The 16299-nt window shown below is 40.6% G+C and overlaps 1 protein-coding gene across 1 annotated transcript in view; it reads right to left on the reverse strand.

The window, feature by feature from the left end:
• FN1 (fibronectin 1) overlaps positions 1-9693 on the reverse strand; it is a 68362-nt gene extending 58669 nt beyond the window's left edge. The window contains exons 1-6 of the mRNA XM_079924367.1: positions 9250-9693; positions 8219-8347; positions 7116-7253; positions 5619-5750; positions 4513-4650; positions 1898-2056 (exon numbers count right to left, since the gene is read on the reverse strand). Coding sequence (XP_079780493.1) covers positions 1898-2056; positions 4513-4650; positions 5619-5750; positions 7116-7253; positions 8219-8347; positions 9250-9400 — 847 coding nt within the window. The 5' untranslated portion in view covers positions 9401-9693. The remainder of the gene's footprint in view (positions 1-1897; positions 2057-4512; positions 4651-5618; positions 5751-7115; positions 7254-8218; positions 8348-9249) is intronic.
• Positions 9694-16299: the final 6606 nt, after the last annotated feature.

The raw sequence follows: 16299 nt of genomic DNA on the forward strand, positions 1-16299 counted from the left end.
TCACGCCTTCACGATCCTCCACACCTAACCCGCTTTCAGCTCGCTTCTGACCACTTCCGTCCTTGCTCTATCTCTTCCCTCACTGAGCTGCTCATCATTCCCTTCTGCACCCTGTGCTGTCCTCATGCTTTTCCCTTGGCCTGGAATGGTCTGTCTCACACTTCCTCTCTTAGCATCTCCCATTCGCCCAATCTATCTGGGCATCTCTCTTCCTGATACTGTTTTGAGAAGCCCCTGCCCCTCTGCAGCAGACCTATTGCCATTGGTGTAACTCTGAGCTCCTCAGAGGAGGCCCCGGGCAGCCATATTGGAGTCTCTATTCGCTGCCCCTCCTTCCACTGTTTGTTTCTCCTCAGGATTACTTGGGAATTCTGTTGTGGTGTTTTCTAAAACCAATCAATTCTCTTAATACTGCTTTCCTTTCAGAGTAAGACAACAGAATATGTTGATCTTTTCTTTAAACTTATAGAAATTTGTTCTCCCGAGGGCAAGGCCCAAGGAAGAGTGGAATCAGAACTGAAGCTAGAATGACTGATAGACTGAATTCAGCAGCTCCGTAAGCTAAACACTAAAACCCAAATACTTCACAGACCACAGTCCCAAAGTCACACATGTTGGGGGAACATGGCGTCTGTATTCATACACCCCACCTGGCAGAGTCACAGTGCAAAGGAGCATTAAGATCCTGTAGAAGGTTCCATTTGGTTTAACCCTATGTTGCTCAAACATTTTTGAACAATGGAGCCATTTCAGTATAATATTAGTAATATTAATAAAAACAGATAACAATTATTGAATGCTTACCGCATTTAACCCAACTACCCTTTGAATTTAAACTACTTCAGTAGACTGAGATTTGTAATTGTTTCTTTTTTGGGTTAGCAGCAATCTTACTGAAAATAATCAAGTAACTCAAAGATATTATCAAATCTAATCTTGTTCACCTTCATAAGTGCTCACAGCAAGATGAAAACTCATCAAAAGGAGAAAAATCCAAACAAGTAATTAATAGTTTTAGCTAGATGACCAATTGGTAAAAGACTAAACAACAATGCTAGCACACTGTGTAGTGAAAACTTGATCAAAACAGAGCAAGAATAATAAAGAAGTACACACTCCTGATTCCCCTATTTCTTTCTTTAGATTCTTACAACACAAGCTACAATGCAAAGATCTTGTTCTTGTACCAGAAATAACTAAAGCTTCTTTTATTTAAAAAATGCTTAGATATTGTGTCATTCCTTCCCATCTCTAGGCCCCCTCTGATTTTCTCAAATTGTGAATGCTAATACATGGAAACAATGATTGTGCATTATTTTATGGAACGCAACAAAGTTTGCTGGAGCATGGAAACCACACATCAAGGACTGTGTCTGCTACAAAAAAAAGCAGAATGTCAGGACAAGGAGATATATTCCACTCTGAAAAAGAACAAATGTACGTTTCCCCTTTTCCTAGCAGAAGAATCAAGTGATCATGTAACTCAACAAAAATCTCGCATTTCCATTAAAATGCACTTTAGATATTCACAATACATATAAATGTGTATGTATATGTGTGTATCCATATGCGTATACATCTATAGATCTATATATATTTATCTATCTATACCTTTATGTATAAATCATGTAGGTTAGCATTTTCTTAGACATCAGTTTTACCTCTTGGGGCTAAAATGGATTTTTTCCCCCTAAGATCCATTTTCATTTCATTTTTATTTAAGTTTAAAATTTGACATTAAACAAACTTTTAACAACTAAGAGTCTGCAAATGAACTCAGCTTACTAGCCAAAACACTGCAAATCATCCTTCAATGGCATGTCAAGGGAAAGATGGATTTGCAGAAATGCTTTATGCAAGGCTCCCCCATTTGGGTCCCACCGGCCCTGAGACTCACCGGCAGACGTGGTCTGCAGGGTTGTGTGCCTCTCACACTTCCACTCGCCACGGCCGTTGCCAGTGCAGATGCATTGGAGCAGGTTCCCCCGATTGTCCTTCTTGCGCCAGGTATCCCCAATTCTATAGGATGTCCTAGTGTCCTGATCGTTGCATCTGTCTGTGTCAGAAAGGAAACACTGAAACATGTAAATCAGGTCGAGCTTGGCAAGTGCTCAGTGCAAACCTAAAATAAGAATAGAGTTGTTTCTAATAACGACCTACTGTATAGCACAGGGAACTCTATTCAATATTCTGTAATAACCTATATGGGGAAAGAATCTGAAAAAGAGTGGATATATGTATATGTATGTTACTTTGCTGTATACCTGAAAGTAACACAACACTGTATAAGTCAACTGTACTCTAATAAAAATTTAAAAAAAAGAGTTGTTTCAAGTTTGGTGCTGTTTTTGGATGATACGTTTATATTCAGCTGTGGTGCCGCGGGTGTTAACTTCTGAAAGATGGGATTGCATTTGAAACAGTGTGAAGGGAGCTGTATGATGTAGTCTAGTTCCACTTCTCTGTCTGCCAAAACAATTTTTTTCATTCATTAAATCTTCATTCATTCATTCAATTCATTAAATTTGGTAAAAGTCAAACCTTTCATTCACTACATTGTTTTCACATTGTTCATTTGACCAAATTCATCCTCTGGCTTTCTAGTCTCCCCTCTCTTTCCTTCTCAGGCTCTCCGGGCTTTCTCATAGTCATTATTGTATACAGCCTGCCTTTCCATAGGGGACTCTCTTTAGAAAACTAGGAACAATAGGGAGGCAGGTAGGTCTCAAAGGGTCTCCCCCAACTGCCCCAAAGGAGCAGTTAAAAGATAGCAGCATCTCTTTCTTCATTTGTTATGTAAAACAATTCAGGGGACTACCAACCTCTTCTACCAACTAAACTATTCTCTCCCCTGGTCCCACCCCCCCTCCACAAACAAACATCTATTTAACATCAATAACAAAATGGCCTCTTTTGAATTGCTCGGTGTTAACTCTCTGACGGAAAAGTGGGATTATTAATATAAAATGATAATTTGTAACTAAATTACTACTCGTCTATGTGTTCAATTATCTGGCAAATAGATTGTTTCAATTATAATCCAGCTTTGCCCATATGCTACAATGTGAGTAGAGAGGATTTGATTTGTTTGTGAATCAGAAAATCATTGCACTGGGTTAGAGAAAAAATAATTAGTTAATGTAAGTTCACACAAATACACACCCACATTGATCTCCCACCACAGCAGAAGTCTAAATAAAGATATCATTGCTGGTTACACTTTTCCCCAAATTCCCAGCTAAAAGTGATGTCTTCCCCTGAACTTCCATTGCACTATTTCAGTATTTGTCTTGAAGTCCTTAATACTGTGCTTTGTAGAATGTGAATATGTATAAGCCTTTCTCATCACTCTGACCTACTTACTAAGTGCTCTTTGAAAGCTGGGTTAATGTCCAATTCATTTTTGCATCCCTATACCATCTTGTATAAAGTAGGGGCTTATACAATTTCATGGAATAAATGACTTTTCTTTGAGAAACTTTTCCCAACTTGCTATTAGAAGAGTTTTAAATAATAGATAAGAATTTAAGTCAAACATCTAATTTGTCTTAAGCTAAAACATTGCCTCCAAGGTCTTGGAAGTCTGAGAATCATAATAAAATTTTAAATGCAAAAGATTTAATGAACTGGAAGGTTCTGGGAACTATTTGGTTAGAATTGTTATCACTTTTCAGGAAAGACAATTTTTTGCTTGCAAAGAATTCAAATTTGGATGATGAACATGTTAATATGGCTAAGTGCTTTAAGCTGGATAAATAAAATATGTTCAAAATTATTTAGATTTGATTTTAAATGTATTTATAACATCGATAGCTAATGGCTGTTTTGCTTAGCAAACTCTATAATCACTATTGGTTTGAAATTTCACAAAAGGAGCTTTGAACCCCTAAGGCAACAAGTAAGGCTCCAGGGCAGTCTTAGAGCAGCAGAGATACCAGAGGGTAGCTTCTTCACAGCACTGGTAAACCTAAAGAGACACCGTCCTTAACCCTAGAATAAACACATAATTTTAACCTATGGGGTAAGTACCTTTTATTTTCATCAATTTTGTCAATGAATACACCTTATTTAAATTTCAAACATAGAAGGAAACCAAAAACTTTAGAGCTTTAGCTCCTTTCTATGTCAAGAGCACCCACATGCCCAAAGATGCATTTGCTTGTTATTTTAACGATTTCTTTGCTACTTAGAAAATATCTCAGTGATACTTTAGATGAAACATTTGCAACTAATCTTCAGGTCCACAGCACATTTGGCATTTAAATGCATATTAAGGTTTTTTCCTCAGTAGCTGATAACCTAAGACCTTATTGAACTAAGTTTTTTTTTTTTTTTTAATTTAGTCTTCTTTGAAGAAGCAAAGTAAGTTGCTTATGGAATTTTTCTTGACATCCAAATGTTACCACGTTGGTGGAAATGGATGTGTTCTAAGTGACATCACATGACAATTCTCTCTAGGAATCCAGAACACAACGCCTGGTCTCATCTTTAACATAAAGATCTAAAACATACTCCTGGAGGTACAGGTGATGCGTCCACTGCCTTCTCCCAGACAAGTACAATCCACCATCATCCAGCCTTGATAAGGCTTTTCCCAGGTCTCCCCGACAACGTAGGAAGTCCCAGCAGCGTGATCAAAACATTTCTCAGCTGTAGGGGAATTTGAAAGAAAAACAGAAAAAAAAGGGGTTATTTTGAATTGGGCAGTTTCCCTGTAATTTAAATTGTACTGTGTAAGCAAAAATCCAGCCACATTTTTTTAAGTGGTACTCTGTTCAAAAAGAAAGGCACGCCCTGTAACTAAGCACATTGTGTAACCAAAGCGAAAGAAAGCTCAAGCCAAGTTGGCAGGCAGAAATTCTGTTCTCCTAATAAGTCCATGGACTGTATATTTTCCGCTAGTACCATTATTCACACCAGTATTTTGAGTGAAAAAGATCTATGTATGTATCCAGAGGGAGAGTAAATATGCAAAATTCCAACCTTAATTATGAAAGACCAATTATTAATGCCTAAATAAAATGACAAGAAAGCTATTTAAAATTTGGATTGCTGTAAAAACAGAGACAACACAAAGAAAAATAAAAGCCGCTGAATTAGAGCTCAATCAGAATAAAATTTATAGTCAAAAACTTTTAGATTTGTATCAATAGAATTCAGCTGAGGATTGACACAAAAAGAAACTCAGCAATTTTTATTTTGACAAAAAATGACCAAGGGGATGACACAGCACACACCATATCGTGTTTTTGTCCAGTGCGTTCCAATAAAGAAATATGTCAAAAGTGTCATTTTTTTTTTCTTTTAAATAACTGTCATCTTGACCAAGGAGGAATCTGAAATCAGATCTTAGAGAAAACAAATGACTTCTCCCTAAATCTTTCAACTCTATCTTGTGTTTTTGAAACAAAATTAAGACATCTATACATGGTTGGTACTTTTTGATCTGATTCCTTTAAGAAGACTATGGATTAATAAGATTTCATTATTTGAAATAGAATTCTCAGTTTGTTATCTTTTTTATTGGAATTCATATATCTTGTCCAAGTAGATTTTGGCTCAACCCAATATTTTAGCTGTGCCTCCCCACCCTTCATTCATGCCCAGGAGTCACACACCTATGGGTTTGCAGGTCCATTCTCCTTTCCCGTTACCGAGACACACACACTCCAACATGTAACCACCAGTCTCGTGTGGTCTCCTCCAGGTGTCACCAATCTTGTAGGACTGACCCCCTTCATGGCAGCGGTCTGTTCAAGATAAAAAGCCAATGTTAGAGAGAGTGGTCTAGAAAATATTTTTAAGAAAAGTCTCATGTTCCAACCAGGACAGGCACTTAGGTTAGCCAAAGTAAGAGAACAGCTTTCCCATCAGAGACAGGGGAAAAGCTAACAGGTCTGGTCACTTTGGGTCATTCAATTAAATGTCTTGTTTAAGCACAATGGGAAACCACAGAGAAAATTTGAATGGCAAAGAAAGGAGACATAAATCCTGGTTCCCCAGAGAGATCACAGGAAATTGGGTTCTAAAGCAGAAAAGAAAGGTTGCCAGGCATGGCCTCTCACATACACAGCGGGTTAAGTCTGAGACTAATTCAATGAAAAAAGCCACATCAGGTCTAGCATTCCAGCTTTCAGGATGTGGAGAGTCTGTATTTCACCCTAGAAATGTCATTTTGATGGAAAGAAAAAGATGTATATATAGCAAGTGTGGAAATCTGGGTACTTTTCTAGGCTATTTAACACAAGGGCACATGCAAAGGTTAAACTGTCCACTAGACTGTAAACGCTATGGGACACTGACTCTTAAGATTTACCAGTACACTTGGATAAAGCCTGACATTAAATATGGGAAAGGCTGATTGGGCTTCTTCACAAGAGGCTGATTTGTCTTTTCAACAGAGCCATCAAGTGACTTTATACAACGATGGATTAAAAAAAAACTAAATGCTATGTTAATAGAATCTATTGGTAACCCAATGAATCATACTGGAAAGTTTGACTTAGCTAAACTAGAATTGCTGAGAGTCAGTCCAGATCCCAGAGTACCCTGGAAACACTATCAGGCTAATCATTCCATATTATTCCTGGGAATAGAGAGATCTGCTTCCCGGGCATAAACTATTGGTTACAAAGAAATCAGACTGTTTCTGTGAGATCCAAGAGGTCTGGGCATTGCAAACAAGAAGAGCAGACCACACAGTGGTTAATTCGCTCTTCGTGACCATCTTCCCAATCACTGCAGATCACCACATGGTCAGTCTGGCTTGAAGATGCCCAGATAACGTAAAATGGGCAACTCATCTAAGAATGCAATGGAACCCAAGAAATCCACGTGGTTATGTTATGTATGTACACGTGTACACACACACACACACACACACACACACACACACTCATAAATGCACACAGACTAAACACTGACTCCACCTATGCTCAGAGCCATCTTCCAGAAGCACAGGAACCAGTCGGGTGGCCACAGAAAACTGCCTGGTCACCTAGGGTAATCCCCAAATTAGGAATACCCAGTCATGGATAACAGAAGGTGACAGTGATGGTAACGGAAAAATTCATATTGTGCTATTTTAGCATCCCTTGACAGAAGGCCATTCTTACTTGCAATGGTGCAGCTTATTCTCCCTCGCCCAGCCCCAATGCAGGTGCAGTCCCAGATCATGGAGTCCTTAGGGCGCTCGTAAGTGTCGCCCACCCGGTAAGTGTTCCCGGTGTACTTGTCAAAGCAAGTCTCTTCAGCTGAGGGGAGAAGGAAAGTTCACATGAGCCTTACATATGTAAAAGCTTTTCTCTTTCACTACTCCCATCCAAAGGAAAACTCACTTTTCCATTCTATGAGTAGCAAGGGGCAAACGGAAAGTTTAAAAAAAATTGACGTGGGAGATCTCGATTTTACCCTAGGCTCTAATAAAGCCTCAGTTTTCAATCTTTGACAAGTTCTCTAATTTTCTGGAAATGAATAGCCATTGGAAAGGATTCTCAGGCCCTTAGGAAAAAGCCATAACGTATGACCTTAGGACCGGCTAGATTGTGAAGGAAGGGCTTTGGATTCACCTCTCTGGCTCAGAAAGTCAAACCAAGGTCCACATAAAAATAAACAATCTGAAGAGCCCCTCCTCCCGCCCCTCCCCAGGCACTGTCAGTTATTAATCCTACTATTTCCATTTTAGCCTCATCAGTGCTTCTCTGTAGGAGTTGCCATAATTTACAAGAAATATATCAAGGGTCATAAAGGAAGGACAACTTTGAAGTGGTTAATGATTTTATGTTGAACTGCAGGGGACAAATCACTTTACAATGTACTGCCCAAAGTGTTTTCTGTCCCATAATTTTACAGTTTAAGATTTGAAATTACTTTCTAATAAAATGTTATAATCATTTTTTTTTTTTTGGAGGAAGCAGGAACACACGACATTTTTCTTTTTTTTTTTTCATCAAAGGCTTTGGGAAAGTAAAACCCCAAAAAAAGACTCTGGGAACTACTTTGAGATACATTTGTTCTATTGTTTTAAAGGTAAAAGGAACATGTGAAAAGCAAATATAAGCAGTTATTAAACATTTTTCAAGAGGAAATGACAAATAATTCTATTGGGGAAATGGTGAATGTAATTTTATTACTAATGCTAACTTTAATTAACAGGCACTACTTCTCCATCTATGAGAAGATATTAAGTACAAGACAGGCTCCCCCTGCCCCCACTTACGTTCAGGCTTGCTCTCGCAGTTAAAGCCCCGGCTCCCTCCATAACAGGTGCAGACCAAGGCACTGCCCAGGTAGGTGCGCTCCCATTGTTGGTTTATCTGATAGTGTTTCCCATTGTCATAACAACCAGCTATAAAGAATTAAAGGGAAAAGTCACTAAATTTGCATCCTTCTTTTTTCCAAATGATGGAATTTTCTTGCACAACTAAACTGATGAGCCTAAGCAACAAATGTAGGGGAAAAAGTTAACCATCAGAGCACCAGGAGAATTAAAAGCAACTAGATATCTAAAGAGTTAACCGCAAATTTGCACACATAGATATTTGGTTATTCCTTTTGTTTTTCTTCCGACTTAGTTAAATGTTATACAATGATGTCATTTCCATCTGGCCAGGGGTCTGCATCAAAGGCGTGGAAACATTTTGAAAAGCAGATAACTGGGAACTACATTTTAAAACATGCAAGGAATTTCAGTGCTCTTTGGGGGTAATAAGTCAAGAAGGGCAACATTCAGCAGTTTCCTTTAGCCAAGGAAAAGGGAGGGTGTGTCTGAAAAACTGGAAGAGGATTTCTGACCCCTCTTCTTGGAGAAGCATCCTGGGGGCCTCAGGATGCAATCTGAACCAGTAACATCTCATTCAAAGTAGGAACAACACAGTTATTTAGCTACCGTCTCCTCACCCCCATTTTGAAAACGTTTAACCCCACAGTAATCCCACATGGAAAGTTTAAAGGCATACATCATTTTCTCTTTAAAGGCAAGTTTTCCTGAATTCATAGGACTTAGACCTGAGTTGGTAAGAGCACTGCGGGACCTCGCAGAGCCCCTGTTCTCCAAGGCATTATCTTATTCTAGGCCCTCAGAACCAGCCTGCTCAAAGCAAGTCTTTTGGTTCCCCAGCCGGTTTCTCTCATTAAGGAGTGCACACTCTCCACACGCGCGCGCGCGCGCAAAACTTCAGCCACAACTTCGGTTGGCTTTACGGGTCCCATCCCTGCAACAGCCTGTTTCAGCCCGAGGTCAGTACTCACGCTTGCTTTGGCTGACAGCCAACGGGGACTGGGGCTGAACGACCTGCTGAGCCTGTCTCTTGCTCTTCGAGGCTCCAGTGGAGGGCACCGCTGTCCCCAGGAACAGGACGGTCAGCAGCAGCAGCAACCGGGGCCCCGGATCCCCGAGCATCTTCAGACGGTGAGGCAACTCGCCACCAAGTTTGGTTCCCTTCGCAACCTGCGGGCGGAGTCCCTTTCAGTGCCGCCAAGAAGGTAAGGGCTGGAGGATGGGGAAAGGGAAGGGTAGAGGTACACAGGGGAAGGAGAGGACGAAAGAAGTTGTGGCTGCAGATCCCCTCTCCCCCGCTCGCGCCTAGCGCTCTCTCTCCTGCCCTGAAAAGCGCAGCCGGCGCGAGCGGCCGAGCCCAGAGGGCCGGGGTTTATATGGGACTGTCCCTTCCCGCCCCCCGCGAGGCCCTGGGCGCTGGGGAGGAGGGACCGGCTCGACTCCCCCCACCCTCCTCTCGCCGCCGCCGCCGCCGCCGACCGCGCGCGGATTGGCCCGGGCTCCGGGTGACGTCAGGGGGGCTGTGGGTTCTCCTCGAACAAAAGAGATGCTGATCGCCCGCCAGGATTGGGCAAGAGAACTTTTTTCTGTTTCCTTTGCGGTCATCAAACTTTTGGGGAGCAAAGGCGGAGGGATTGGGAAGCGGCTAGAAAGGGGTTGACTGGGAGGAAAGGGAGGGGCTGGAGTCGTGTGTAGCAAAGGGGTCGCAAGTCCAACCCCCCCCAACCCCGCTTCCTTTTTCTATTTTATTGGGGTTGGCGGCGGGGAGTGGGGGTGGTTGAGGACATTGCGTCTCCTCTGGAAAAAAAGTCTCTGCTCACTGGAGTGCAGTTCGAGGGGGAGGGTAAAACCATAAAGTAGCCACCACCTTGCAGCTGTAGGAATGTAGACTTTGCCGTCCCAGGGCGCGGCTGGCCTTCACTCCGTTCCCTTTCTTTGGTTTACTGTGCACTGACTGGAGACTCTCTTTGCCTTCACAGTTTCCTGTTCAAGACTTCTCCCCTTCTAAACGCTGTGCCTGCCCGGTTCTGAGGACGTTTTAGCTGGGGGGCAGGAGGGAGAAACGATCCTTTTAATGAGCTTTTACTTAGTACCAGGAGTTCTGCGGGGCGCTTGACGGATCCGGGGGTAATTCAGAGAACGAGGTTTCTTTTGAAAGGACAGAGCAGCAGTTTGCTTTTTTCCAAATATGCAAGAAAGTCTTCTTTTCCCGGGGATGGGATGCCTGTTACCACTGAAAACTGAAAAGTTGGACCGACCTCGGAGAAAGATGGTGGTGTCCTTGCCCATGTTCACCGCGCCCGTTACACAAAGCAGAGATCCTTGAGTCCTTAAAAGCTGAGAAAAGACCGTTTCCAGTCTTTCCTTCCTACAGTCCCTTCCTTGATTTTATTTGGCATTTTCGTTTGGTGGACATCGGTCTCATCACAGAATTCCCCTCCCCCAGCCCCGTTGCCAGACTTTTTTTTTTTCCAAAATGTTACTTACTCCAAGAATATGGAAAGTTCCCATTTAAGATTTCCTTTTCTTTCCCTCTAAAGGCACAGGATAGAAAGGGAATCTGAGAAGTCTCTAGCATTTAGCAACTCATCACATCAGTCCTTTTTACAGACAAACACAAGTCATACGTGCTTTTTAAAGATCTTCAAAAGGAGTCCTCAACTTTCTTCGGTAACTCCTGAGAGATCGAAACTCAAAGCTTTGCCTCCTAGTTAGGTTCCTAGTGCAGACCTCCCGTTTGCTTTGAGAATCTATGAACGCTGCTAGCCAAATACGTTTGTTTCTGTGATTGCTTTTCTCCAAAAGTTCTGCCTTCAGCGACTGCCATGGGGTAATTTGAACTCTGGTCTATAAAATACCGACACATCAAAGACACAAAACTAACATTTGCTTTTATTAACACAGGGAATTAAAGGGGGGAAAAAACCACACAGCAGATATCAGTTTCCTACAAGCAGTGTAAAGTAACTTCTTGAGGCATCTTTGTGACCAATTTTGCAAGTTGAAAGAGTGCCACAGATTTCCCCAAATTTAGAGTCTTGTCTGGGTTAGAGGGTTTTTTCTGTTGTTCCCCCCCCCCCCCCGATTTCTCATCATCACTTGACAAAGCAGTTTTCTTTTTCAAATTAAAAGGGCCCCTTGTAAAATTCTTAGTATATTTCTAGGAAGCTGGGTGTTCCTTCCAGAGGGAAGGGTACCTGGAAATCAGGATGTAAGCAAGGTAAACCTGAAGCTAATGCTTTCTTAAAATACGTAGATTCTGGGGGAAGGAAATAAATGGTTAGAAATGTATTTTGTCAACCAAAACCATGATAGTTTGATATATTTACTGTACTCAAAATACATTAGAATAATATACACAAGAGAGCTTGGAGGAAAAAAGCCCAAGTGACTTACATTTCAGAAGAAACTGATATTACAATCCATTGAAATATAATTTGCTTAAGGACATGGTATATTTCTAATGTCTCAGAAGCAAAAATATAACAATATACTGACTGAATTTTATAGAAATGCTTGAGAGTTCACCCTTTTACTTGAAAGTGACTCTTCTTTTTTCTTTGGAGACAGAAACATTTTCTTAGATAGCAAGGCTTATCACAGTATTCTTTCATTATCAAAGCCCCTTGTAATTGCGTAAGTCTATATCTCTAACTGGAGAGATAATTAAATCTCTCCACTCTGACCCTGTTCAAACTAGGTATGCCTCGTGTCCAAGATTCCCTTGCACTCCCTTAAGAAATCTGAAGACTATTTTGACAGGATGGGTTCTTCAGCAAATGGTGTCCTCCTGTTTGTAGGATATATCATTGGATTTCTTCTTCTCATCTCAATTTCGAGAAGGAAATGTGACAAAAGTAGATTCGTAGGTGCCTGGAGCTGGGGCTAGGCATGGGAATTAGCTGTCAATGGGCACAGGGAATCTTACTGGGGTGATGAAAATACATGTGCTAAAAGTAGATCGTCGTGGTGGCTGCTTAACTTGGTAAAGTTACTGAAAATCACCGAGTTGTACACTTAAAATGGGTGAATTTTATGGTATGTAAATTACACTCCAAAAAAGTTTTTAAAACATCGATTGAAACGTAGGATTTCTTTATTCTTCTTTTACTTGTATTGTACCATCTTCTGATTTTGTTTCAGTGACATGCACTCAAGTGGCTGCAGCATATGCAGGGTGCCCTCATTTCTTCATTTTTCTAAGAGGAAGTTTGCCTTTAAAACAGTAGTGGATTCTTTCTTCTACACCAGTAACCTCTGACAAAACCTACTATTTGTGTGACGCCACGCATGTGGTAGAGACAGAACAAATCTTTATTTACGACTGTGCCTTGTTTCTATTTGGACTTGCCATCGAGATAGAATTTTCTCAGAACCCAGGTAAACTTAAATGTTCAGGGCTTCCCTGGTGGTGCAGTGGTTGAGAGTCCGCCTGCCGCTGCAGGAGACGCGGGTTCGTGCCCCGGTCCGGGAAGATCCCACATGCCGCGGATCGGCTGGGCCCGTGAGCCATGGCCGCTGAGCCTGTGCGTCCGGAGCCTGCGCGTCCGGAGCCTGTGCTCCACAACGGGAGAGGACACAACAGTGAGAGGCCCCCGCGTACCGCACAAAAAAAAAAAAAAAAAAAAAAAAAAAAAAGTTCAGTAACAAAAAGGAGCACATATATTTGTGAGTTTGGGGGTGTTATTTGGATGTTTTGTTACTGGAGAAGGTTAATGAGGAGCATGTGCAATTATGGAAATCTGAAGTGAATTGACTTCATTTGTTGAAATTATGGTTAAGCACAAAACAAATTTATCGGAGCCAGTCATTTAGAAAGGATTGAAATCAAAACAACTTAAGGGATAAGTTTGAAAAGCCAGTTTTGTTTCTAAGTGAAGAATGGCTTTTCTTTAAGAGGAATACACACATGAGAGACAATAACTGTCCTAGTCAAATCTCTTGCCTATTGAAAAACAAAAAAATCTCATCCCTGATACAAAGTAACTTCTTGACCCCAAGGGTTACATTTAAATGAAGGTGGGCTGTTTTTCCTGAAAACCTTGGGCTTTTATCCTGTTCTTAATCTCTTTCAGTTCTGTTGGAGGCGAGGCCATTGATTAGGTGACCTTTGGAACTTTCTGCCTTAAGGGCCTGCAGTGTCTTTTACTATTTCATGGTCTTCTGTGGGTAGGTTGAATGGAGATAAATTACAGTAGTTTTGTTTCTTATCTTGATTTTATTTGGGGGGCATGAAATCCTTCCTATCTTCCCTTGAAAACAGCCGAGCTTGCAAAACCGCTACTCATTAAGCACAGGTGCTAGAAGGAAAAATAAACTGCCCCATGGACAGCCCTCATGGGTGGAATGTCTGGACAGTTGTCTAGAATTGACAGGGCCTTGCAACCAGGGGAAAAAAAAATCCTTGATAAGGGCTTTAAATTATGCCTTGAAAGCTAGCCAGTTTTCACTTAATCAGCATTTTGTTTATAGTTTAAGTTAGTTTATTATTTAATCAGCACTTTTAAAAGCCTTAATCGGTGTCCTTTGTTTTTTAACAGAAGTGCTTTTTCTCATTAGAGTGATGTAACTCCCAAAAGGCTTTGCAAAGGAGTCTTATTCTTCTAGTAAAGTGGAACAAACTACTGGGTAGCTGGACCGCTCACCCAGAACTCTATTATAGAACATTTCAGCTTTCCAAGATAGGTAGTAGTTTCTTAGAAAATTTTTATTTCTGTGTGCTGTTGCTCCTTTTTCCAATCTTGCTTTATTTTATGTAGGTGGCTTTAAAAGTTTATTTTGAAAGGCTGAAAATTTTTTTGAAAACTTAAAAGATTTTTGGGATTTAAATTATTTTCTATCTTTTTACATTGACATACTTTAAGCATCTTATATGCAGCTAACTTTGAAGGTTGCATCAGGTGCTTAAAAACAACCATAAACATTATCTCTTAAGTAAACTTTTATACTAACAATAGACTACTGTGATATAGGTGGCCAATAGACACTCTTTCTGTTGATTAATTCGTTATTAAAAATTAAGGACATATTCAACTGAATTATAGCAATAAAAGCATAATTACAACTATCCCTAAATTTAAGCCAAACTATTTTCTTGATAAATTTGATATAGTCTCTCATTAGCTGTAAAAATTTTACTGAGATGGAATGGATATTTCAAATCATTACTACGTTAAACATGAAAAATTAAGGCATGCATCAGCACCTGAACAAGGTCATAAAGGTTTCAGTACCTGTGGAGAAATACATCTAAACAGCTAGATTTTACTAAGTACTTTCTCTGAGCCAGACCCAGTACCAAGTACTTTATATTCAGTTTTTCATTCAACCATCAAGCACCCTCTGAGGGAAGTACTATTATCCTCTCACTCTTACAGATGAGGCTACAAGGCTTAGAAAAATAGCTAGAATGGAGCTTTCTGAATCACCAGCCTTGTAGAAATTGTAGTATCACTTAATGATCTCCCTCTGGAATAAAAATACGAGCAAAGCAATTGGCTAAAGGATTTTGTGAATGACTTTTTCAACATGAGACTAATGTATTCAGAAGATGTCACACAGAACTCTGCTAACTGACATGTTACCAGTTTTCCCCTGTTGTATCCAGGGCCATTCTTTTGCGAAACAATGTCCTTCAAACAACCTGTTTTGTTTTGGTACTTTGATTGCTACCTCTGACCCTGGACTAGACCACAAGCTTGATGGGGCAGAGTCTCTGTCTTGACACTTTTGAATGAAAGGAAAGAAGGACAGATGATAAACACTCAAATTTACAGTTAATGATTATTTATCCAGCCAGCCATATCACTAAGCGCTCTGCATATGTTATTTTAGTTTATGCTCAAAGCAACTGCCAGAAATAAATATCCATAGCCCCATTTTACTCTCTGAGACTCAGAAAGCTTAAAGATGGTCCTTAAGCTTTTTCAACGAAAGAGGGACAAAGCTGGAACTTAAAGTCTAGACACAAAATTCATGTTCCTTACCAAGACATACGAGGCTTCCCCCAAAGATTTTGCCCCATTTAAGTTATAAGAAATCTGAACAAATTCAATGGCGGTTACTTTTTTTCTTCCCCCAGGTCTTCATGCTGTGTTCTTCACTGCCTTGCTCTGCATCCGGGGCTGACCCCTTGGACTGTTTGGCAGACTCCTCTCCCTGCTGCAGGGGAGGAGCCCAAAGAGGCCAGGGTGCTTATTCCGAAGCCTGGCTTTAGGGCTACAGTTCTGGTGGCAGCTGCCTCTGTGTAAAACATGCATGCTCAGTGGGAGCCATATTGCCCTCAAGAGGGGAAAATTGGTTGTTGGCGGTGGGGGTGGGGGGGGGTGGGGGTGGGGGAGTGGGGGGTGGAGGCGGGGGTGGGGGTGGGGGGTGGGGGTGGAAGCGGGGGAGGGGAGAGAAAAAAAAAAAGCCTACCAACCCTACCTGATAAAATCTTATTCCTTAGTTGTTAATTTATCTCATCAGGTAGAATTTAAATTAGATTTAGTTCTTCTTGGAGGTGGGAATAATAACTAAAAAGAAATGGGGAGGAATAGTGTTCTGGATGAACAGCTCTTGCCAGGCGGTTTTCTGAAGCTCCAGTTCTGAAAAACTCCAGAACCGAGTTTTTCAACATAGGTACACGATATATCAAATTCAAAAGTATTTTCCTTTACTCATGAAAATCTTTGTCCTTTAATTGTCTCTTCTTTTTAAAATTTGGTTTTTAATTAGAGACTAATGAGAATTGTTTAAAGTTACAACTTAGAGAACTGATTTGAAAATTATGGCAAATTGTGATCCTGTTTGTTCCCAAATTATAAGAGACAATTTAAAAAATTTAAAAACATGGATATATTGTTTTCTTCCAATTTTTTTAAGCAGCTTCATTGAGGTATAGTTGACATATAATAAACTGCACAAACTTAAAGTATGCAATTTGATACACGTTGATATATATATATATGTATATATACACACACACACACACTCAAGAAATGATCACCACTATTAAGAGAGTGAACAATATCCATTGCCCC

The sequence above is a fragment of the Stenella coeruleoalba genome (genome assembly GCF_951394435.1).
Source record: "Stenella coeruleoalba genome assembly, chromosome: 6".
Taxonomy (NCBI): domain Eukaryota; kingdom Metazoa; phylum Chordata; class Mammalia; order Artiodactyla; family Delphinidae; genus Stenella; species Stenella coeruleoalba.